Source organism: Parus major, chromosome 3, assembly GCF_001522545.3.
Source record: "Parus major isolate Abel chromosome 3, Parus_major1.1, whole genome shotgun sequence".
NCBI classification, from domain to species: domain Eukaryota; kingdom Metazoa; phylum Chordata; class Aves; order Passeriformes; family Paridae; genus Parus; species Parus major.
The window spans coordinates 86,512,529-86,538,101 of NC_031770.1; the positions used below are offsets into that span (position 1 = coordinate 86,512,529).

The window sequence follows — 25,573 nt, forward strand, 5'->3', positions numbered from 1 at the left end:
TGGACAAGTGTATTTGTTCTTAAAAAGCATCCAGCTGTATTGCTTTTCTCAGTAGCCAAAATTATATTTTGTCAATCTATATCAGCAAATAATTAATACAGACTTATATGGAAATCACTGACATGCTTATTCTGATGACTGCAAGTTTCTTAACTTCTGCACATTACGTAAAACTGGTTTTGAAAAAAATGAATAGGACACGCTTGCATTCAAAATAATGAATGTCAGTTTTTAATGTCCCAAAACAGAACTAGAGTTCATCTCTTTGTTATCTATGTATATTTTAAAAGTTATACCATCAGCCTAGCTAAATTCTTACACTATTTTTAAGTTATTCAGTAGCAATGCACAGAATTAACTGGCTTTTCAGCATCTTCTGGCTCCTCAATATTGTGAAGATGGATGAGGACCTTAATTTCTTCAATGTTGATGTGAAGCCTTAATGACTTGTTTTGATCAAAAGAGTTGATGATAAATGGCATATATCCTGTTTTGTACATAATGATTGGCAAAGGACAGTCTATAGGCCAGAAATTATATAAATTTTGATTTAGCACAAAGGGTCTGTCTTAAAAATGCTGACAAATTCAGATCCCTTTCTGCCAACTAAGTACAATGTACAGGTTGTACAATCAAATAAGTTATTGCATTGTAACTTTTTGTCACCGAAAGACCTAATGTCTACTTTAAACAAGGATGTATCTCACCCATTAAGGATTAAAAAATATATTTAAAAACTTGTCTGTATAATGATTTTTTTTTTTTTCTGAAGCCTCCCAGGAATCTGATAGCTGATATTGTATTGATGCACATTATTTTGAAATTTTCTGTGTTGTACAAATCATACCAGCTTTGATCAGGGTCATGGTTTAACCCCAGTAAGCAGGAAAGCCCTACCCAGCCTTGTTCACTCCCCACCAGCGTGATGGGGGAGAGAGTCAAAAGGGCAAAAGAGAAAAAACTCAAGCTGAGATAAAAGCAGTTTAATAGATAAAGATAAACCCATCTACACATGATCAGGAAATTAAGGAATTCACTCACCACTTCCCATGGGAAGGTAGCTATTCACACATCACCAGGAAAGCAGGTCTCCATCTCAAGTAATTGCTGCTTGAGAAGAAAAACACCATCAGTCCATATATCCTCCTTTTCTTCCTTCTTTTCCCAGATTTTCATTGCTGAGTGTGGTACCATATGGTGTGGAATATCATTTTGGTCTGTTGTGGTTAGCTGTGATGGCCATGTTCCTCCCCACCCCCTTTTGCACCCCCAGCCTGCACATTCTTAGTGTGGGGCAGGGAGCAGAAAAGGCCTTGATGGTGCATGTAAGCATTGGTCAGCAATAACTAGAACATGCCTGATTTTTCAGTTTTCCTCAAAAATCCAAAACATGGCACCATAACAACTACTGTGAATAAAATTGACTTGGGGCAAAACCAGTAAAATCAGAAACTGAACAGATTAGCTAGAAATTTATTAGGATCTGCACTGTCAAGCATAATTCTCCTAATAATACTTTTATCACTGGGTGAATTAGTATGGTCATTATCGTGTCTGAGGAGTCATTTTTCTATTTGAAGAGATGAACATTATCTTTCAAGTGAAAAAGTGTTCTTTATATGAACTTTGTCAAAAGCACAGTCTTTCTGAGTCAGTAATGTCTCCTATATTTCTGTATTTTGGTAGGAATGCTGCAAGTTTCTGTTGAATGACTCTATTGCAGCTGTTAAGTAGTTCTCAGCATATCACAAAGGTGGTACTGCTGCTATCTGTTCCTTGATGGCTAGCTTAAGTTTCATTTAGCGTTTTGTCAGAAATGATAAATGAATGATTTTATGGTACTGAATTGTTCACCTTGCACCAGGATTCAGGATTTCTTTACCATCAGTTGACAGAATTTGATCATCTCCATTGAATTGTTGTGCAATAGCACCATCATAGGGACATATATAACTTGAAGCCACTGCAAAGATGTTTGATGTGATACTATTTTGCATTGTTTTTACATTTATACTTTCCTTCATTAGCATTTAAAAACATTTTAGCATTTATGGTAAGCAGCTTGTTTATTTGACAGTTTTTACATTTTATTCTAGCTTTGTTCTACACTTATCCAAGAATGTTCTGTTAAAATTATTTTTAAAAGAACTCAAACACAAGAAATGTAATATTAAGTTAACACCAGTATTATCTACTTCATCCCTCTTTTCTACTGCTGGATACCTATAATATTCCCTATATGAAAAAAATATTTTCTTTTATTAGGCTACAACAAGTTAACAAGTATGTGATTATCATATTAGATATGATAGTCATTGTCCCTCACTTTTTTTGGTAGCATTTCCTAGCATGAAGTATTTACCAGTAGGTGCTAGTCTGCTAGGACCTCAAGAAGAAAGGCACTCAGGCTCTGTAAATCCTTACGCTAAATCATAAATTAAAATTATATCTATAATGCATAGCAAAATAATAATAATAATAAAGAAAGATAAAATAATATACATAATCCTTATCTGTATAGATTCTGGTAACCTGTGGAATAGGTTTCTTTAATTTGGTTATTCATGCTCTTACAGGATTTTCTTGGAGGGAAAAATCTTGAAATCTTTCTTGTATTTGGAAGCTGTCATCACATTACTTCACGACTGTTTTCTTTCTTTAAATTGAATTCAAGTTTATTCAAATTTTCTTTGTGAAACCTACTCATTTAAGTATTGATGTTTCTTTTTCTTTTTTTAAACAAGTTTCTATAAAGATTCCTTTCCATTTTATATTGTTTTTTCAACTGAACAGGTAATCTAAGATAGAATTAGAATGTGTTTTCTTAAACTATTTACGAAAAGCAATGTCAAATGCTATATTACAATAAATGTGATATGAATGTCATTAACATGCTTGTTGTTTTCCATAAACACAGACTAGTTTGACAAGATTTCTAGCTTACAACTTGTGTTGTCTACTTTTGCTATTTTATGGTATCTTTATTGTCTTCCAGGTATTTGCAAATAGCTTGATTACTTGACATTTTCCATTTGATCTTTTAAAAGAATGACTTTCATTAATTTCTTCTTCTCTGCTCTTCTGACAAATCGAATCTGAACCCTTTAATGTGTTACGACTGGTATTTAAATCATAATTGTCAGGCATCCTGTGACATGTAGCAATCCATAGGTTGATATCTGCACTCAATGTTACATAGGTAATTCTGATACCTCTCAATGATATAACTAGAAAACTGCTATGCCTAGACTATGTATGAAGATATATTTTTCCTGCTCAGCTGATTAAAGTACTACAATAATGATGACCAGTATTCTGAAACTCAGTAGTATACTGTTTTTATTTTTTATTCTAGAGCTATTCTTATCTAGGTGCTTTCTTTAAGTAAGAACTCAAGGATTTGTCATTTCATGACATCAACTTTGTCACTCAAGAAAGACATTGTTTTCTGACCTTCTTTGGTCTTTCCTCATAGTGAGTATATTACATTTAATAGCAGTAAAATAACCAGCTGCCTCTCTGGAACACTGGTAGCTGGCTTACCAGTTCCTCAGGTACAAAATGGATTTGTCAGTAATCACATATTGTTTGTTTTCTTTCTCCAGTTTGGCAACCCAAAGTCTTCCAGTTAAGGTGGCCAAGCACTTCTAAACTCCACCTACAGCATTGGAATGTCACTTTTTCTACTTTTCTGCCCAGCTTTACTTAATATAGTCAAGAATAAAAGAGTGTAGAAAATATATGGAAATTATATGATCATAGTAAGAGCAAATTTCATATTCCTGTTTTGATTTTCCCATCTATGGCTTCTACTTCTCTTTTCAGGTGGTAGGTGCTAGATGGTGGAAACATTCAAGGCCAGGTTGGACAGGACTCTGGGCAACCCGATCTTGTTGAGGGTGTCCCAGCTCTTTGCAGGGGTGGCTTGGCTAGAGGATCTTTCAATGTCCCTTCCAACCCAAACCAGTCTATGAATCAATGACCTCAAATTAGAATCTATGCCTAAAGGGAAAAAAAATAGAGGAGAATGCATTTCCTGAGTTACAGAATTTTTATTTTTTTTTTTTTATTTATAAGGAAAGTATTTCCATTTAAACATATGTTTTTTGGAATGACAAAAAATTACTGATTCACATTTTGATTGTTAAGCTCTAAATGCATGAAACTAATTTCTAAATAGTGTTTAGTCAGTTATTGCATAGATGAGTATTCTTATCTAATTGTAGACTGCACATTTCACTGGATTGCATCCTATTTTCTGTAGTATTTTGAAACCCATCCACAGGAAAAGCTGTCCCAAACAAATTTCAATAATTTGTAATTACAGACTCTCATTTGTGTCAGACTCATTTTCCAGTGTGACCAACATAATTTTGTGGATTTAATTCAGAGATCATTTAAAAAAAAATGAAAACCTCAAGTCAAATAGCATTCTGTAAATTAATACACATTTTGAAATGCAAGAAGTATGTCTTGAATGTACTGAATTGCAGCTCCAAGATAACCATGGCTTTATTAAACAAGAGGAACAAAAGGCTCAGGCATTTCTTTAGTTTTATGAATAAAAACCAAAATAGTCAAACCTCATCTACTCACTGTGTACTCATGTTTTCAATTTAGATGCTTTATTTTGTGATTCGTTATTTGGCTCAAATTAAACTGGATTTAACTATACAAATTTATTAATAATTTCCCTTTTAAAACAATTGAGTTCCTCACTGTCAAATCTATCAATAATATTAAATCACTATAACTGTGTTTCTAAATAAAAATATTTCTGAATACATATGCTTTAACAACCAGGCAAAATTTCATGACCTAAGATACATGCATTGTGCAGCAAGTTTTTGTGAAACGAATTTGATCTCCGCAAGTGGGCATAGCTTTGCTTTATTACAATTAATTGTGATTTCCCATAACTTGCTTTTCATGGGGTGAATTCCTTCTGGATGATATGCATGACTTTCCATCATCATTTATAGCTTGTCAAACTTTTGGGGGAGTTTAGAGAGGCTCAAGAAAGATAAAAGATACTTCTTTTCTCTTCACTGAGCTTGGATATGTAGCATGTGTATATGTAGTATGTCAAAAAAATAAATAATCTGTTGTCCTTGGTGTATGTTATATTAATTAGAAGTGAATAAATATAATTTAACTCCATCATCTCAGTTAAATCATTGAAGATAGGCAGCAAACACATCAACTTGTGTAGGTTTGATCATAATATGTCAACTGTATGTTAGACAATTACAGAATATCAAAATCGTTATAGAGTGTAGATGCCGTGATGATTAGGTGGTATTTGTTCAGAGGGTATTTTATCACAGTTTGGACAGAGGCCACTTATTTTCCAATGTCCTACCACCAATCTTTCATGAGCTCTAGAGTGCAGTGCCTGCTTCTTCTCCATACTCATAGTCTTCCCTGCTTAAATTTGTCACTGCCATGACTTGCATGTAAAAGATCTGATCACTGAACCCTTAGGTTTTCCAAGACTGCATGTTGATGTAGAACATAGGCATGCACTCTTCACTTGATTTGTCCAAAAGAAATCTATTTCACTGCAGGAATAAAGAGCTTAATAAGTGTTCAGTACAAAAAGCTGCAGTTTCACAGTTTCTTACTGTTATTATTGCCCTTTAAAGCCAGCAGGCAGTCTTTACTCAATTAATTTCATAGAATATCACTTAGTAGGCACCATTTTATCAACACTTGACAACTAAAGCATGTTTTGCTTATATCAGTGGGTTTTTTGTTGCTCTTGTTTTATAAAAAGAAAACATAACCAGAACTGTTCCTGAGACCATTTTTATTCAAAACACAGAAAGCCTTTATACACTGTGTTAAACTATTGTACAATACAGAAACTTCTGTGGGTGCCTATTAGCACAAGAAATCATACATGGAGTTCATACCACAGTTCATTCCTGTAGAGAAATGCTGTGCTGTATGAAGAATATATATTTTTTTTCATTATGGAGATCTTTTCAAACACAGTGAAGTTAGAAATGTAAAGAAAATTTCATACAATTCCTCTTGAGATCAATTAATTCTAAATGTTTTCCTTTTCTTCACTGGATATACTTGCAAAAGGCAAATTTGTAATAGTTTTAAGACAGTGCATTGAGTAGACTGAAGAACTCTGTAGTCTGAAGAAAAAGAAATTATGTACATGGTTTATTGATTTAAATTATATTGTACACTTGCAATTCTGTTTAATACAGATTAAGTTTCTTTTTGTAATTATGTTAGTGGGGAAAAATTACTAAATAAAAATTTTTCCTATATTTGAACTGTTTTTATTGGTTTTATGAATGCACTCTAGAGAATAATTTCTTTGGTTTGCTGCTGGCATCAGTTATTTTTCTGTTATTTAAGCACTTAGTGCTTACTAGACAACTTGTGGTAGTTTGAATGTAAAGCTGGAGTGAACATGAGCAGTAATTTGAATTTCCTCTTGGCACTAAGTATGGCTACAAGAGCATATCAATCTATAGTCAAGAGAGCTGCATTTCTTCTTCATCTCATTTTATTACTATGACTTATTTCTTCCCCCTGGCTTTTCAGCTTTCTCCCAAGCTAATGGGTTCTCAACTCTGAGATACCTGATAACTTGTCTTGTCATTAATCACTCTGAAGTTAACAGATAGTGAACCTTTCAGCACTTTCTTTTCTTTAACTTTGTCCACATAGTAATGAATCAAGGTCATGAAAATATAGAATTGTGCCTTTTGAAAGCAAAGACACTTATCTTTTTATATCAAGCAGTCTGTTATTAAAAAAAAATATCTTTTTACATCCTTTCAAAAGAACAGAAGACTGGTTGAAGTTTATGTGTTCAAAAAGCTAATTGCATATACAACTAGACAGGCCAGAATTCTTGCAAATATATGTAAATGTAAGGAATTACATTTATTTTTTCTAGAAATGTGTGGTGCTAAGAAGTATTATTAAAGACTGTAATACATTTGAGTCTTTTACCATGCCATTTCAATTTAGAATTGAATGTTTTGTCCATTAATATGTGGACAAATTATTGGTCTATATAATAATGATTATACATTTTATTTCTGTACAGTAGTTTATGTCAGGAGCTCCAAATCAAGAATTTTAAATAGTTTGCAAATGGCTTTTAACCCATGGTTCATTTGGAATCCATCCTGGACACTGATGGTCTTGCCTGCAAAACAGACAAAGTTCAGTTCAGGGCAGATAATTATTTACTTTATGTTTCAAAATAATTCTACCAGTTCTGAAAAAGCCATTAATACAGAACCTCTTTTATCACCCTTCAGGGAGAAAGAGACCCTGGCAATTTTGATACATTTCCAAGAGTTAAGTTTTTTTTTTTAATTTTGCTTCACAATGATTTATAAACATAATAGGACAATGTTCTGATTGTGTAAATCCCTTGAAAGCCTTCCAGAAGATTGATCATGATCACAAAAAAACAACTAACTTTGAACTTAGAGCCCAAAACCCACAACCTATTACGTGTCAAACTAACATTTGAAATGTTTCAGTATGTTACCTACCTAGTTTAAAAAATCAGTTTACTCAATGTTCATAAGTATAAACCCAAAATCACAATTATATACCTGCAAATGCATAAATAGATTTCACCATTTACATATTTGGTTGTGGGATTGCATCATTAACTACAGAACTTCTACAGCTTTGCTAAAGAGACTCCTAAAATGCACACCTCTCTGCCCACACAAACGCACACACACCTCTCTTCTGGACATAAGAGATTTAGAGAGATAAAGAGAATATTACTTTTAAAAATATCTGTCATGTGTTTATTTATATAAATAATATTAATTGAAAATATATCTCATGTTTAGAGAGATGCAAGCTTAGCAGTAGCTTCCTAATTTTTGTAGCACTCAAAGTATTCAAATATTCAATTTGTTTAATGCTACTATGCAACACAGCAGTCACAGGTCAGACTGAAGAGAGAGTAGACTATAAATGAGTCAGAGTTACCAGCACCAGTAGCATCATTTTAAAATAACAAAATGAGTACTGTGTAAAAGCAGCACCCAATCACCAGAGCACTTCAAAAATGTGGGTAACATAAATAATTACTCTTGTCTTTCAATCTCAATTATTATGCCCTTTAAAAAAAAAAAAATACTAATTTTTTTTTTTCCAGAGTCAAAAACTGATCAGACATGGGGTAGAAGCCTTAACACGGCAGTGTAGCAAAGAGGAGAAAAAAGGCAATGTACAGCAGTTTATGAAAAAGACTACTGGAGAGAAGTAAGCATCAAATAGACATGAGTCAGTAGTGTTGGAAAGAACTTCCTAGGAACTAGGATGACTGAACAGTTAGCCAAGAAACCAAGCCCAGAAACGGCATCCAAGTGGAAAGGATGGGAAGAGCTGGAAGGGTAAAAGTGAAAAATCTCATGAGATGAGATAAAGACAGTCCAATAGGAAAAGAAAATAGCCATACATGCAGGAAAAGCAAAACAAGTAATTCACTCACTAGTGGCCATCAAGGGATAGATGTTCTGCTGTTCTGAGGCAAAGAGGGCTCCATCATGTTACATTTATTTGAGACAACAAATGGAGTAACTCAAAATGTCCCCCCATTTGTACCTTCTTCTTGTAGCTCTTCTTGCTGAATACATTGTCATGCTCTGGGATATCCCAACTTCTCACACACCTACAGCCTCTTCACTGGTGGGATACTGTGTGAATTATAGAGTCGTAGAATCATAGAATGGTTTGGGTTGGAGGAGACTTTAAAGATCATCTAGTTCCAACCCTCCTGCCATGGGCAGGGACAACTCCCACTAGACCAGGTTGTTCAAAGCCCCATCCAAACTTGCCTTGAACACTTCCAGGAATGGGGTAGCCACAATTTCTCTACCTGGCCTGAAAAGGCCTTGACACTGTGAGCACTGATTAATAATAATTATAACCCTGATAAGATATCAGCACTGTTTCCAGCACAAGTCCTTAACACAGACTCATACACACCACTATGAAGGAAAAAATCTCTATCCTAGAAAAATGAGAACAAAAATAAACAGAATATATTTATAATTGAGTAAAAAGCAAGGACATGATGACAGAAGACAAAATTTTAAAATATGTCAGAATGAAGGAAAAGGATTAAATCACCCAGCTTTTTGGCTTATTGGATCATGTGGGCTTTGAGGATGGTTGAAACTTTACAAGAGTCTTCATCTTTTAAACTGCATAAAATGACGACTGAACATCCATAGCAGAATGAATAAAATCATGAAGATACAGATTTGGACAGCAAGGCAATAGGTTTGCATAATTTGAAGTGCTTTCTAAAGAGGATACCATAAATCCTTCAGCATATATAACCAGATTGCCTTTTTGTCTTGCCAGTTAGATGGTAAATACACTACTGATTAGCTGGCTGGCAGCTTCTTGCACCTGTGAGAGACTGTAAAGCTTGTGTAGTGCAATGAATATGGATTTTTGCCATTAACAGTAGAAGGCTTAAGGCTGTGTTCTGACCCAGCAGTGCAGGGTTTCACACTCACCTTGGTCTGATCTGGGTTTCATGACTGCTGCCTCCCCTCCTCCAGCTTCATCTCTGGAGATGGCCCCTGAGGAGAAGGGCAGACTTTCATCCTTCAGTCTTTGCCAGGCAAACAATAGCTCTTCATGCCTGAGGGACAAGGCTTCAACTGGAAGTCCAAGAAAAGTAAGTGGTCTGTGATTAGAAAAATATATTTAAAATAAAAATAAAAATAATAATGGAAAATAAAAATAAACCAAACCAAACAAACAGCAGCAGCAACAACAACAACAAAATATACACACAAATAAACTCTAGACATGAGACACAGGAGGAAGAAATGCCTTCTATAAATATCACAGTTGTAATCCAGACATCTACAACAGTTCTCTATGAGTTCCCTATGCCATTTTGTTTCTGCCTTTAGTTCTTCATTGTATATCCTTATTACTTTTATCATTTGACATCCCAGTTCATCCTCAGCCTAAACATCAGCAAAAAGATAACATTAGTAATTAAATAACAGGTGAGAAAATAAGGAGAATTTGAAACTTTCTTGCTTTTTGGGTCCATCTTCAAGAGCAGTGTCTTTGGATATGTAGCTCTAGTCATGTGTCATGACATACAGTGGTACTATCATGTAATATGTAAATAACTCAGAAATTCATTTAGCTTTTACAGTTCAGAGTTAATTTCCAAAAATTCATACAATGAAAAATAACATAGCAGATTGACCAGAGCTGGTCTGACTGATAATACTGCATGTTGAGTAAGGCTGAATTCACTAATTCAGATTGCATTTGGGCTTTTTTCAGTCTGAGTCATAGAATCAGAATGGTTTGTGTTGGAAGGGACTTTAAAGATCATCTACTTCCAAACCCCCTCTCATGGGCAGGGGCACAATCCGCTAGATCAGGTTGCTCAAAGTCCCATCCTGGCTTAGGACATTTCCAGGGATGGAGGATCATGATTACTCTGGGCAACCCATACCAGTTCCTCACCATCCTCACAGTAAGGTATTTCATGCTAACCTCAACTACTACTCTGAAATATGAGTAGTTTTAAAATCATATAGACAGCTATAAGCAAAGTACTTGGGAAGAAATGTCCATTCCCTAGTGCTACAAGAATTTTTGTTTTGTTTTCTTTATTATCAAATATTTAATTCTGATATTTTTTAAAGGTTTTTGTGACCCTTCAAGTCAAGGAGAGGGTACCTAGTACATTTTTTTAGCAGACCAGCCAAAACCCCTTTGTTCTACCTAAGTTGTGGTGAGTGTATTTGTACTTGAATAATATTGTATACTAGAATATAGTATCTGTTTTCACTATGAAGTGGGAAAAATAGTGTTAGCAACAGTGACACAAAATACCAGAGCTTTGAATTAGACCTGCCTGCACTTTTACTCTAATATAGAAGGGCTTTGAATTGCTAAAGCCATGTTTTATAAAGTGATAATGAGAACAATGAACTTTTAAAGAGACACATCATAACAAAGAAAAATTAAAATAAAAGACCTTTGTTGTGTCTTTTCCTCCAATATTGCTGTCAGCTCCCCAATACTTTTGTTAATTTAGTTCCCTGATTTGAAACCATTTCTACACTTCGTGGGAACATGGGAAAAAGGTCCTTCTGCCCTTTGCCATGGTAAATGTACCTGTTTCCTTTGTTTCTTACAAATCCTTTGCATTATGCTCACCCTTTTTACCCTGTTACTCAAAGTTCTGCCTGGATTCCTGCAACCTTAGTTGTACTCAGGAGTGGTTTTGCCCCTTTCTTCCAGCAGCTGTCTTCTAATCTATTTTGCAGTGGACAGTAATAGTTAAGACAGATGACATTCCTTTATGTTGCTCACTCACATACATTTAAAAATAATTTAAAATATACTAACTTATACTGACACTTTATATCTAGTAACAAAATGATCTAACAAGTACTTAACCTTTTCACTTGGAACTCTCTTCACCTGTGATACAAACTTCCTTTAAAAATTAAAGTGAAATTCCTTGTATAATGACATGTCACAAGTTTGTGCTTTGGGAAATATTTCTAGACATAAAGTCACTGGAGTGATAACACCACTATTGGGTATACTAATCTTTCTCTCCAGGGTAGTGATTAATTACCATTGATGGACAAAGGATATTAGAATTCATTGTACAGGTTTCTTTACTCTTCAGGATTGGTATAGAAAGATGAACGTATTTAAAATATTTAAATAAAGGCTTTAATACAAGATATTAAGTAATATAAATAAAAAACAAATTAAGTTATTTAATGTGATGCTTGCAGTTCCACATCACATCTGAATTTATCATTACCATTTACAAATTACTGCTTTCAAGCCTTCAGTATTTCTTGCAGTTTTATATTTGAAACATAACCTTTCAGAATCCTGGTTCAAAATCTAATCCTATGGCAGGGCCCATTAGCACCTATCTCTGCATAAAAGGTAAATGTACTAATTTTGGCAGGGGTGGAGTTCATTTTCTTCATAGTGGCTGGTATGCAGCTGTGTTTTGGATTTGTGCTGGAAACAGTGCTAATTACACAGAGAGTTTTTTGTTCCTGCTGAGCAGTGCTTGCAGAGCATCAAGGCCTTTTCTACTTCTTACACCACCCTACCAGCAGGGAGACTGGGAAGGAAACAATGGGATATCCTATACTGAAGCACATTTTCCAGGCAGATTACAGTCTTCATTTCACATGGTTTAGAAGATTAGGATAGATAAAGCCCTGATTAACCTGGCCTGACCTCATAGTTATCTTGCTTCAAGCAGGAGGTTGGACCAAAGATTTACTAGCGCCCCTGCCCTTACACTCTGGGACATCTGTGGTGAAATTATCTTAAACTAAGTGACAATAACAATATTATAAGGCATTTTTAGTTTCTAGGTAGAAATAGACCCAAAAGTAAAATGCATGGTAAATCTGTATCATTAAGAGCAATCTACAGTTACAAAATTTGAGTTTTTTACAATGGTTTTTCACAATGTCTTCATCTTCCATGGAAACTATTAGTTCAGAGGAAAAGAGGTATGTTTGGACTCTGGAAAAAAGGACAATATCCTCATTGTTATCTGTGAAAGGAACAAGAATCTTTACATTATATATTTCAGAGCTGCTGTATAAGTTCTCTAAACACTAGACTACAAAACCATATTCACTCATGCCACAATCTTTCTTGCTCAGTAAACACGTAAATAGGTAACTTATACTTTTTGGAATACATTTCTAAAAGCAAGCACAGCAAACATTTGCAGCCATAGTTTAATAGTACTGTACACTGAATATATAGTGGTCCCATGAATTCAGTGAGGGCCTTACTGAGAAAATACAGCCTGTTCATTAAGTGAACAGCAGTTCTGGAACCTAGTGTCGCTCTGCTGCAGGACCTGCAATGCCACCACAGAGCACTCAAAGCAAGTCAAACTTTGTCATCATATCTAAGATCACTTTCCCAGGACCACACCTCACTTGGCTTGTCTTCACACTCTAAATAGTATCTCAACTTCAAATTTGTCTTCCATACTTCAGAATGCCTTCAGATCTGTACCTACCCAGTGGCAACATCCAAGGAAGTTGGTGACTGCATGAGTAATGTTTGAGTTGAAGTACAAGGCTGTACTCTGGTAACATAATGTACCCTTTCCTGACTGTTATCATAGTTCCAGTCTTCTGTTCTTTGACATAAATGAGCACAAAGAAAGCAAATAGCTCTAACATCCACATGCAAGAAGGTAAGCAAAGAGATTTCTAAAAATATTTCATAAAAATTTTTGAAGGAAGAAAATCTCCATGGCAGGCAATCAATTCAAAATTGTGTGAGTACAGTGGTCATTATAATATTTTTCATAATTAATTAAAATACAAATACCATAGGACTTATAGACTATAATAGCATCTTATGATTTATTTCAAGGTCTGGAAATTGATGGTTTGACACAATGCATTTCCAAAGTAGCTGAATGTTTATTGACATCATACCATGTGTCAACGGAATACAATATCTATAGTCTACCTAGTTCATGAATGAAATTCAAACACTAGAAAAACATCAAAAATTGCATGCAGTTCTTTTTTCTCTTTGAAAAGCTGATGGCTATATATGCAATTCAAATTTCGTAAGACTCACTTACTTGTTTTATGGAATTAGTAATAAAGCAGAATTTTACAAACAATATCACTATCTCCAGGAGAGATAAAGCTCAGTGTATAGAATCAATATTTCTGCAGTCATTTAAGTAAAATAATGTCTGTCTTCATTTAAAGGGAATTCCAAGCTGTGTATCCATGATTTACAGCCCACTAAGTAGACAAAAGCCTAATTTATCTTACAAAGAGATATGACCACCAGTGAATTATGACAAAAAGTCTCTGCTTCCAAAGATTTTCAAACCTTAGAGAAAACTTTAATTCCTTTTTATTTTTTAAATAGATTTAAAATCCTTCATTATAAATAAAAATAAAACTTATTTTCTGAACAGTTCAAACTTAATATCAATAAAAGCGAATTTAGATAATTCAAATCTAGGGCACTTTTAAAAATTAATCAAAAATTACAGATAAAAGCACCATATATGAAAATGGAAGGTTGTATAATCATTGCCCATTCCAATTTATTAGTTAGTATATGTGTGAATGAAATCCCTAAATAGATAGGTAGAAATACCTCATATTTGAAGTAACTTTTCTTCCAAGATATGAGACCTTTTTCCAAACAAACACTTCTAAGTATGTCTTACTGCTTTGGCAGTAAAAGCAACAGACTCAAAAAATCTAGTTTTGTCAATTAGTCTTTGGAGACTTCTGGAATTGGAATGTTTCTGTTGGAAAATTTTATTATCTGATTAGCTTGAATCCATTTTTTTTAGCAAAATTTGAGGTATCCTTCATTGACTGACTTCATGTTATGAAACATAAGATGTCTAGAGTTTGGTATCTAACACAAAATACTTGTTTAGTTTGCCTCATTTAATTAGAAGAAAAGTAAGCATCCCATGAACAATCAGTCCTGGATATGTTTTTGGAGGGAATGAACCATCTTCTAAAGTTGTCCAGTTTACTTGGTTCTAACAGGGGTTAGAGAGAACATCTAGCTTTTAATTCACTGAGTCAGGTCATATGAGCTTGCTTTTTACATATTACTGAGCATAAATCTCAAAAAGAGAGAAACCATTATTTTCTGTAGAATTTTCACGTAATGCTGAAGGTGTCTTCTCATTAACTCAGCAAATGTATTCTATATTAAATTAATCATTTTTTTCCCTTTTCATGTGTTTTATCAGTTTTGGGTTTGCAATATTGCTGCCATTACTACACATCATTATGTGTCATTATTATTGAAAAACAGGATTCAGGAGAAAATGCTGTAAATATAAGGCCAAACAATTATGGTATAATTGAAATTTTAAGATTTAGCTATGAAGAAAATTATTATTATTTCAATAATAATAATTTGCAAACTCCTTATGTGTACAGGCTTCTTAATTTCCAACCCTATTCCAGATCCTGTGCTCATCCTTACCCTGCTCCTTTTACTGACATTGGCAGCAGGGGTGTGTTATTGTGGGTATTCCCATGAGCATGTGTAGTCCTTCACCAAGAGGAATATGACATTTGCGCTGATGGTTTTACCTTTCTTGCTCTAGGATCTACTCAGGATCATATTTATATGTTTGCTAACATCCTTATATACCTTTCTTTTTTTCACTGGACTGTTGTTCCAAATTACACCTGAATTTACAATCCATGGTAGGGTTTATGGATGGTAGATACTCTTCTTTTCATTGCCCCTAAGATCAGTTTTGTCTGCCTCCAGTTCTGCATTTCTTTGACTGTTCACTGGTGAGTTTTTTACAGCTGTGGGGTCTCCAGAACATAGAGTGTGCCTTGCCTCCAAATACTCCATACCTGTACTGCCATATACTGCATGCTGTGTCTGCAATTCTCAAGGCCTCTTTCACCATAGCAGGCCTCCATTCCTTTAAATGACATCACAACGTTAGAGCCATAAACCCATGTTGATGTTACCAGCTTTTGAGAATGACTAATCTTTTCATGAGAGACTCTCAGACTCTACTCTTCTTTCACCATTGGTGCTTTGGCAAGTATTCTAGTTCTGAGTACATTGTGCCTCTACAGTGCTTACAGAATGGGCAGGTGCTTGCAGTACTCAGCCCAATATGCAGGGATTTGAACACATCCAGTTTGTCCCATTAAATAATGCTGATGGATGTCAGGAAATGGAAATACACCCAAATAGAAATATACCCAAGGTCATTGGAGGCTTAGAGTTCTGAGATATTTTGAATGTTCAAAGGTTGGTTTTCTTGCCAATGGTATAATACTATTGGTATTGGTTCTCAGTCTGATAATGTTACAAGCAGAACAATAACCAGACCTCTTCCTTTTTGTCACAATTCTAATAGAATGTACAGATGTATGAATCAGTTAATTCTAATGGATACTTATTTTGGTTTTCTGATTTTCTTCCATAAATATATAAATACATAAATAAATACTCCTTGGGATTTTTTTTCATCTCAAGAATAAACATTTACAATAAATTAATGCATAACCTGGAATATAAATCTGGATTATGAGATTTTATGATCTGGTCACTTGACAACACACCAAACATTTTATCCATTTGACCAGCCTGCATTTTAGACATTAACCCAAATGAACCCTCTTGAGACCTTTTGACAATCAATTTGCTTAAAATTTTGTAGCTAGGATAAAAAATCAGCATCAAAATGCTCAAGATGAAACACCAACAAACTATTTTCCTCACCAACAACAAATAGGTTATACACTCTTTTTATTTAAACAGCTATCCTCAACATTTTTTTCTCTCCCTCCTAGGATACAGAAGGTATCAAAACAGGTCTATTGGTAACTATTCAGCATATCCTACTGCTTCTGTGTTACTGTGAAGTGCTTCTCTAATCCTGAGATTCAAGCCTTCTTTTTCTCTCACTTTCACCTGATCTGTCCTGCTTCTCTTCAATGCACTCAATCCCTGTGCTGTCTCAGACTTCCCCTTATTTAGCGCACATCCCTGGACTCTGAGCTTGCCCAAGGGCACACCTTCCCAGAATGTATTCCTAGCATTTACATTTCTTTTCAACCCTTACCTCGGTTATTGAATTTCAAGTGGCTATATATCCTGAAGATGCATTTCCCAGGTCTTTGGTAGTTGTCTCAAGCCTACAGTCATGTTTCTGAATATTGTTAGGAAATTTAGTAGGAATTCATCTCAGCCAAAGTCCTCTTTAACTCTAACAGAACTATCTTGTCATTTAGACTTGTGATTTCTGAGGATGAAACAAAAGTAAATTTATATATCTTGAATAGACTTCTTTGTCAAAGACTTGAAAAATCAATTATCTTTTGGTAAAATTATTCCCTATGTCAATTTCTTTCTTCTTGAGTAATTGTATACCTGCTCCCACACTCCTACAGCTTAGGAAAAGAAGATATATAATCTTTAACAGTAATTAGCTGTGAAACTATGGAGACAAATGAATCACAGCCGTCAGTTATTCACATCCATCAAACTGATTTTGAAAAGAATTCTGTTAAAACATTTTGTTCATACAAATTAGTGAATTCCAAAGGTTCAATCTGTTTGAGGAAATGAAAGGGTTTAACCAACTGTATATTCCCATCTGTATATTTGAAAGTAGTGAAAGTTTTTCAATATTTTTAAGTTCAATATTTGCAGCTGTGTATAATATGCAATTGCTGTGAGCATTTGCCCATAGCTGTATATTGTTTATTTAGAGGTGATGTACAAAGTTGTAAGTGTCTTCGCACATGTTTATACAAGATTTTTTTGTCTTCTCACAAAGTTTTGATTGCAGACAACAGAAAAGACCAAGTCACAAACTATAAAATTTGTTATGGAGGAAAGTGTTTGAGTATTCTCATGAAACCACATGATTTTTCAGTCCATACATATCTTTCACCATCACTCAGCTGGCTGTGGTAACACTGACAAGAGAGGAGAAAGTTAATCACCTGTCATCTTCTCTAAAAAGTATTTTGGCAGAGAAATAGTACCAACTTTCTGGTGGCTGATTTATTTCAGACTCTTCTTCCTGAATTCATATAACTGAACTGAACAGTGTGAATATATAAATTATTGCACCTTTAAATTATCCTACTGTCAGAGGAATTCTTGAAAATATTACTGCCAAAAGGAAGAATAATATCAATTATCATCAACAACAACAACAAAAAGCCTCTGAATAGTTTTTGAATTCTTAAAGGTTTACATTTATTACAGCGTATTCATGATTGCTGAATATTGAAGTGTATAGTAGAGGCATGTTACAGACAATTTTTAAAAGTTTTTAGGGAACTTTAAATTGCAGATCAGTTTCTTTATTTGTCTCAATAGGTATTAGCCTAAAGCTTTTGGTGTCCAAATATCTAAATTCTACTGCTGACTTGAACTCATAAAGAAAAAAAGACAAGGAATTTGATAAACCTACCTAATGTATGGATTGATGCCTTATATCTAGATCCATCCAACATGTTTTACAGGATTTTTTCTGATTTACAGTAGATTATGTGAGGTTCCATTGAGATAAATAATAAATAAACACAATTATGACTGCCCAAAAAAATGGGAAGCATGCATAACTGAATTAAAAACAATGCAACAAATATAACTTATATCACTTTTTCAAGGATAAGTGTGTCAAGAAGGCACTCAGAATAAATTGCTATGCAAAGTAAACCTGTTAGCACAGATTTAACAATATTTTTTTAAAATATATGGTTGACATGTGTTCTACTTTCTAAAATTTTTATCGACCTATTTTAATTTGGAATCACATTTTCATTTTCATTTTAATTAAGAAAATGTTTGTTCCGCTTAGTATATTGACTTGATTTGTTTTCATTAAAGATTTTAATCAGAAGTGTGTTTCCCATTCATACCTTTAGAATCCATGTTGAGAAACCTCATGCACAATCCAAGTCCATGAATCCCAGGTGAGATCTCATCTCTAAGATGTGTAATTCCTCAGAATTCAGAAGTGTTGAGCTTCTCAGAGAAGTATCAGGAACATCCTTTAAATTGGAGTATAGACAAGGTCTTATCACTTGATGAGCAGTTGAGGAATTGAAGTAATACTTTCTGAAGAAATTTGCCTCAGAGAAAACACTGTTTAATCATTACATTTTTGAAACTGCCTTTCCAAAAATGTTTGGAAATAAATCATATCATTTTTACTGTAGTAAACCCATGAAGTATAAGTTAATTCATTGCTAATGGGCACACTCAGATATTCTTCTGTGTGGTAAACAACCTCAGCTGGCTGCAAAGAGAAAGATCATTTTAAATCTAGGCATTTAGTGATTGGGCAGCACTGGTGTTCTTGACAAAATCACAAATGTCAATCTGAACGTTACAGCGATCCTGATGCCACAAGCTGCATTTTGAACACTCCTTTCTGCAACAGACTGAGGGACTAGGAAGCGATTTTAGGTAAGGAATAGTATATGTCTCTTACACATGGGGTGATGCTCTTGCTCCAGGATATAACAGCCCTCCAGAGGCAAGGGCAGCCCATGCACACTGCCTTAGCAGCAGCCAGGGTGGCATTGGCTCAGGATCAGACCAGATCTGTTAGCTTCTGCTATTTTTTGAACACTGTGGTTAGCAAAGATAAGAGGTAAAACTAAAAGTTTATAAGAACTCCTGATGAGTTTTTACAGCAGTACTGTCATTTTGTCTCTAATAGACTCTGATGGAAGCTAATGTTCTTCTCATTCATTTACTTCTAAAATGTCTATTTTCAAGTATGCTGATTGGAGCTTTCCTATAAAGCACATCAGTGAGCTTTGATGCTGCCTATTTGGTCTAAAATTAGGATTATAGCCCTTATAAGCTTTCACAGAGACTTTTACTCCATGAAAGACCTATATTTACAGTGCCTAAAGTAGATTTCATTTTGATTCATACTTTACTGAAACTTCATATGCATGAAAAACAAGGTATCATTTATCAGTTTTGATAAGACATGTATATGAAGGTGCGAATACTGTATTTAAAATAATTTAAAATATTAACGACTTTAGTACAGTAATAGAAATATTTATATACTTCAGGGTCCAGATATATAAGACAAGAACTTGTGATTCAGTGACATGTTAAACAGAAAAAAGAAAATCATTCTACAGAGACTTAAAAACACTTTTCAGTTTTGCATTTAAAAGGAAGGACATATGATGAAGATCATGAAGGTAAAAACAAGTATTGGACTGAACTAAACTAATTTTAATAAATTGTTAAAGGAGCTAAAAAGATAGGGATTATTTAATCATAGAAATTTTTTCACAACTGAATCAACAGAAATCTGATGATCATTGGATTAAAAGAATTGTTTATTAATTAGTAGTTCTGTTGCATAATATATGTTAATGGCACATATATGAAAGATGTTGTGTGGGTTTGTATAATTATAGATAGAAATGAACATATTAAAATATTAACAGTAGTTTAAACAATTAAATTTTCATACTTCTCTTCATACTCAGCCTTCATTCAGTTTACTGCCTAATGTGCATCTTGGTCCTTGATTGAATCAAGTGACAGTCAGTTGCTTCATTTATGCTGAAAATAAATCTCTCTCCCAAATAAATCTCTCCTCCACTAAATACTTCATTTTTTTATCCTAACTGAAATGTTATTGCTCTATTCTGAGACAAGTACAAATAATCAAATATAACATATGCTGTTTCCTGAACCTGCCTTATGCATAACTGTTCTAGAAAATACTGGCTTTTTATTAGAGGAACAACGAAATGAGAGTACTTATATCATATTAAAGTGTAGGATGCTAATATGAATCATAACATATATTGTTTCTTGGGAAGAGAAACGTTTGCATAAATACGAAGTCCAGAAATACTGCAACTGAAAGAGAAACTACTTATTTTAATCTGTAACCTCAGATATTTATGTGTCACGATGTGATATCTTAACAAATTGAGTGATTGTTGTCAGTGGCGTCAGGAATGTCCTTTGTCTTTAAATGGGTTATCATTATAACATAGCAATGAAACCATAGAAAGGAAGACTAGGCAGGATAGAGATAACTGGACAAGGAAGACCTGGGGTTCTTCTGTCATTAGTTTCAGTTTGGTGAAAGATTTTATTGTTTTCATGTGTAAATTCAACTGAGGATGCTGGAAATAGGGTTCAGTTTCTTAAACTAAAATTAATTAGCTTTCATATTAGTCTATCAGATAATCTTTACTCATTTGTTCCTGATTTTTAATCTTCCACAGTTTTTATTTTATTGAAGTAAAGCAAACAAGAATTCATTATTTTGAAAGACAAAGGTGAACTGGTCCTACTGATGATACTTAAAATTTCTTGGAATTTCCTCTTTAATCAGGGTATTCAATCCAGCTGATGCCGTTTTTTTTTTTCCCCACTGAAATTTCTGGAATCAACCATTAGAACATGGTTTCTGCATTTATCTTCCTGAGAATTTGCGTAAGCTTTGAGTAGCTGATCATTCATCAATGACTACTAATGAGACTTTAGTATTTTCAACAAACGTCTCTTTTTGAGAAAGGGGAAAATTACTTCTGTTGAAAATGTTGGCATGAGAAATGCACAGCATCTAGGGCACATATGCCTATACTATGTTCTTATTGATATAAAATTAAAATAGAAGTTTATGTGTCAAATCTGTGCAGTTAAGACAATATGCCTTGCCATATTTTTTAATTTTTTTAATTCAAGTCTCAAGTCTTCAGAAGATGTACAAACATTTCAAATATGCATGTACTAGTTGGACTGACATGCTGATCCCAGCTGCACTGTTCATTGCTTAAATATTTACCTCTTTCTGGGGCTTGCATTTGATATCAGATTATAAAGATTGATTATTACCCTAGTCCTTCTTTACCTTGCTTCTTACCACAACATTCAAGAGTTCAATTAATGTTAACATGGATATGAATTTAAGTATTCATTTAAACATATTGCAAGAGCCACTGATAATGACAAAATATGTAGATTTTAAAAAAATAATTTAGTAATAATTCCTGATTTGCACAACTTTTAGTAGGATTTATATATTTCTTGAGTTAAATTGCATAAAAAGATTTGCAATTTCAGAGGACCCATCATTCACCTCTTCTGACCAAAGCTTGTTATAGTGCATATGTTCTCTTATATAAAGTTGTCTTGCTTTCAATTAAAAAAGTATTTTTCAAAATGCATTGATGTGAAAACATCAGCAACTCCAGAATTTAATGCTTTTATGGTAGTTAGAAAAAGAGATCTCTGGTAAAAAGGTGTGAGTATTTTCTCACATTATCTCGTTCTACATCTCTTCAGTCATTTGCTTTTCTTACATTCTTCTCTCTGAATTAATGATCCCTTTAGTGCTTAATACTTTCCCCATCCAAGAGCTGTAATCAAGTCACTTTTTAATCTTATTTAGCAAATAGATTGAGTGTGGCATCAGGTTTGGGAACGATAGAATAAAAATCTCAAAGCACTAATTCTCCAGAATTCCATTAATTGACTTGATTTGTCAAACTCCTCAGGCATGGATATTCAGGTGAAAAAATATTTCTCTTGTTTTCACATAAAATGATGAATACAGGGAATTATGAAGTAGAGGAATATGAAAGACATAATTATTGTCAATTATTAAGGAAAAATTACAGTTGAAGACTGAATTTTTCCTAAAAGACTTTGGTAGATGTGACTTGTGTTTTAGACTATGAGTCAATATCTTCATTTAAATTAATACCCTTTTACCTGGTTAGGTAATTGGCTACCAATTTCCACTAAATGTGCTGTTTTCTCCCAAATTAATAAAAAATATTTTTTGTTCTCTTTGCAAGGAAATACTGAGGAGAGAAGAGCAATAAGCTAAATATAGAGGTTTTTTGCCATCCTTGAAACTTGCAGTTTTCTTTAATATATTTCTCATGGTGCTATTGACAATATTTCCTTATCTACTCTAAGGCTTTTCTTTATTCCTCTTCTAGATACTTTAATCTTCTCTTAAAAGAATGTTGCGCTACCATTTTTTATTTATTTTTTTTTGGCAGAACAATACCATTTTCCTAGTTTTGCTGCAAATGAGCATAACATTGGCAAAGTCACCTCTTTCATCTGTTTTTTCCCACTGGCTTTCATTGTTCTGTCCTGCTCTTTTCATTTAGTGTTTCCTTGTTCTAATAATCCCATTGAGAGCCATTTTTTCACAAAAGGCTAAGATATACTTGGTAATGGTGGCACAAAAACCCATGGAGGAGTGAATGGATTCAGGGGTAGAAACAATGGCAAGAAAAACTTATTAGTCCATTAAGCTAGTGAGATTTCACTTTCTGGCTCTCCTTTGGGTAGAGCAAATGGGGTGCCTGTTTTGCTCATTTTCCTTCTGATTATTTACGTGGATGGGCCAGGAGAACCCATTCTTGTCAAGTGTGACTAATAATGGAGAAAAAATAAGGTGAGCCTTGATATATAACCTCATCTATGAGAACTGCTGGGGCACAATGTTACACTGGAGTAGAGTGGGACAGCTAGACAGTAAATTGAATAAAAAGAAAGAATTGACCAATCCCCCTCACTTCATGTTGCAAATGTTCTGTTATATATGCACTTACACCAATTAATGACCTTTTTCTGAGGAATGGCTACTTAGCTTTTCCTATTAGCAAGCCCTAACTAACATCTGGAATTTGCAATGCACAGTAATTTTGTTACTATGGTGATGAGGGATAGCAAAAAATCTTTGAACGATCCTTTGAATGTCCTCTGATGCTAAGGACAAGTGAATAATCTGTCATAAAAGATAGATACAATTCATTTTGACTTACTGGCCTAACTATTTCTACTGAACTGAATGAAATAAAGGAAAATGCTTTGACCCTGTCACATCAACTGCTCTGGTATATAATAGAGACAAAGTGTGATATTTCACTTTTCTGGTAAATGTTATTCCACATACTTTCAGTTATTTTAGATAGCTGGTCTATTCATAATTAAATTATTGGAGGTTCACATAATCTTCTATTAAGTGGTTTATAATTATGTTTATCCTGCAGTTTACAATTTGAGTTTAAAGTATTTTGTTTATAATTTTGAAATGATATTTTTTTGTCAAATAAAATTTAATCTTTCATGAATGTTTAATTTTGTAGTCAGTGGATTCAAATGACTAATAAAACGTTGAATCAATACATATTACTATTTCAGAAGAGATTTATTACAAAGGTGTATTATCACTACAGCAAATTGCTAACAAATTATTCTGATGTAATTTGTAAGTATGTATGAGGGAGGTGGTTTGAATCAGACCACCAAAGTAAAAGATACGTAAAAAGCATATTTATACATAATTTTCCAGAAGTAAATGGAAATAAATTCTTAGATTATATAATTCTTCATCTTTGATGTCGCAGAATTAAAAAGAGTTAATTGTCAAAAAAACTTAGGCAGTTCATATATGTTAAGATATGCAGACAAGTCAGTTAAGTCCGGCCTAGGTTTACAAGAATTTAGGAGAACATGGGAAGCTGCTGGACATAGCAGGACAAACTGCTGAGTTCAACAAGTAACAGTGTAAGTGGCTGACAAATATTGCACAGACCGCAATGAGCAAGGACTGTATTTCACAGACAGTGAAGGGAGAATTTTGTGAGACACGGATATTTCAAATAATTAAAGAGGATGACTTGGGAAAATTTTGCCAATTATTTTCTTGCAAGGCCAACAGAGCCTGAGTAACAGTTTCTTTTCTGTACTACTTCTGTGTTAACTTCTCTGTTATCACTCTCCTAGTGGGGAGTGGTAGATCATTAAACTAGACTAGTCAGAAACCAGAATGACACATCCAGATCTGGATGACTCAAGCTCTGAGCCAGCAAGTCAGCAAGAGGTTCAGGATCTGGATATGGAAATCAGACAGACTTAAAATCTATGCTGATTATTGAGGGATCCACTAATGTGGGTTTATCTTTATATTTAAAAAATAGAAATATATTTAGAAAAATGAAGGAGTGTGTATGTTCATTGTTGAACTTCAATACTAACTATCCAGAGATGAGGAAAAGGTTTGAGCCATCATTGCTGCTTGTGCTTGTGTGACTGCTGTTCGTGTTTATCTAAGGGAAAAGACGCTGTTCTTCATGTTGATTCACATGGGCAGCAGCTTTGTAGTGTGTGTATGTGTGTGATTGTGTGTTTGCTTACTGAAAGCACATTCAGGCTCAGTACTGGCTGGATCTATAAACAGGAGTGGAATGAGTCCTCCTGGTCTGGGAATCCACTGCATGCAGTTTCCATTAATAATAACTGCTGTGAGATGTTCAGTGACTGTTCATCATCATCACATGGGACCATGGCTCCAGTCACATCCTTCAGGTTTGTCCCTCCCAGAGATTCCTACCATGTTAATTCACCAAAACAAACAAAGTATACAGGAATATGTTAAGTTCTTTGCTTTTTAAGTGGTGATAGTTCACAGACATCCCAGCCTGTAACTGGAGCTTCACAGAGTAAAAAAATATTAGAGAAACACAATTAATAAAAGTCTCTTAATCCCTCAACAAAATAGAAAAAAATAAAAAGAGAAATAATAGGGAAACCAAACATAGTAAAAAAGTAATGTCACAGAGCATGTCAATCATCTCTCCAACACTGTATTTTATATGTTTATTTCTTTTAGGTCCATTTTGTGAAGAACCTGATGATCCTTGTGCCTCTCAGCCATGCCTGAATGGAGGTATATGCCAGTATAAACAGTCTGGATATGTTTGTGATTGCCCTTCTGGTTTTCTTGGTCAGAACTGTGAAATTAAGATCAATGAATGTTCTTCAAGGCCATGTCAAAACAGAGGTACATGTATCGATTTGCCAAATGTAAGTATAAATGTTAAGAGATCTTTATTTGAACACAGAATCATAGAATTACAACTTTGCATCACAGAATGATTTGGGACGGAAGAAACATTTAAATATGACTTATTTTCAACTTCTCTGCAGTGGGCAGAGACCTCTTACACTAGATCAG

At 34.1% G+C, this 25,573-nt stretch overlaps 1 protein-coding gene across 1 annotated transcript in view; it reads left to right on the forward strand.

Moving 5' to 3' along the window:
• EYS (eyes shut homolog) overlaps positions 1-25,573 on the forward strand; it is a 706,806-nt gene that overhangs the window by 17,403 nt on the left and 663,830 nt on the right. Inside the window, exon 3 of the mRNA XM_015621104.2 lies at positions 25,229-25,422. Within this exon, the coding sequence (XP_015476590.1) occupies positions 25,229-25,422 (194 nt within the window). The remainder of the gene's footprint in view (positions 1-25,228; positions 25,423-25,573) is intronic.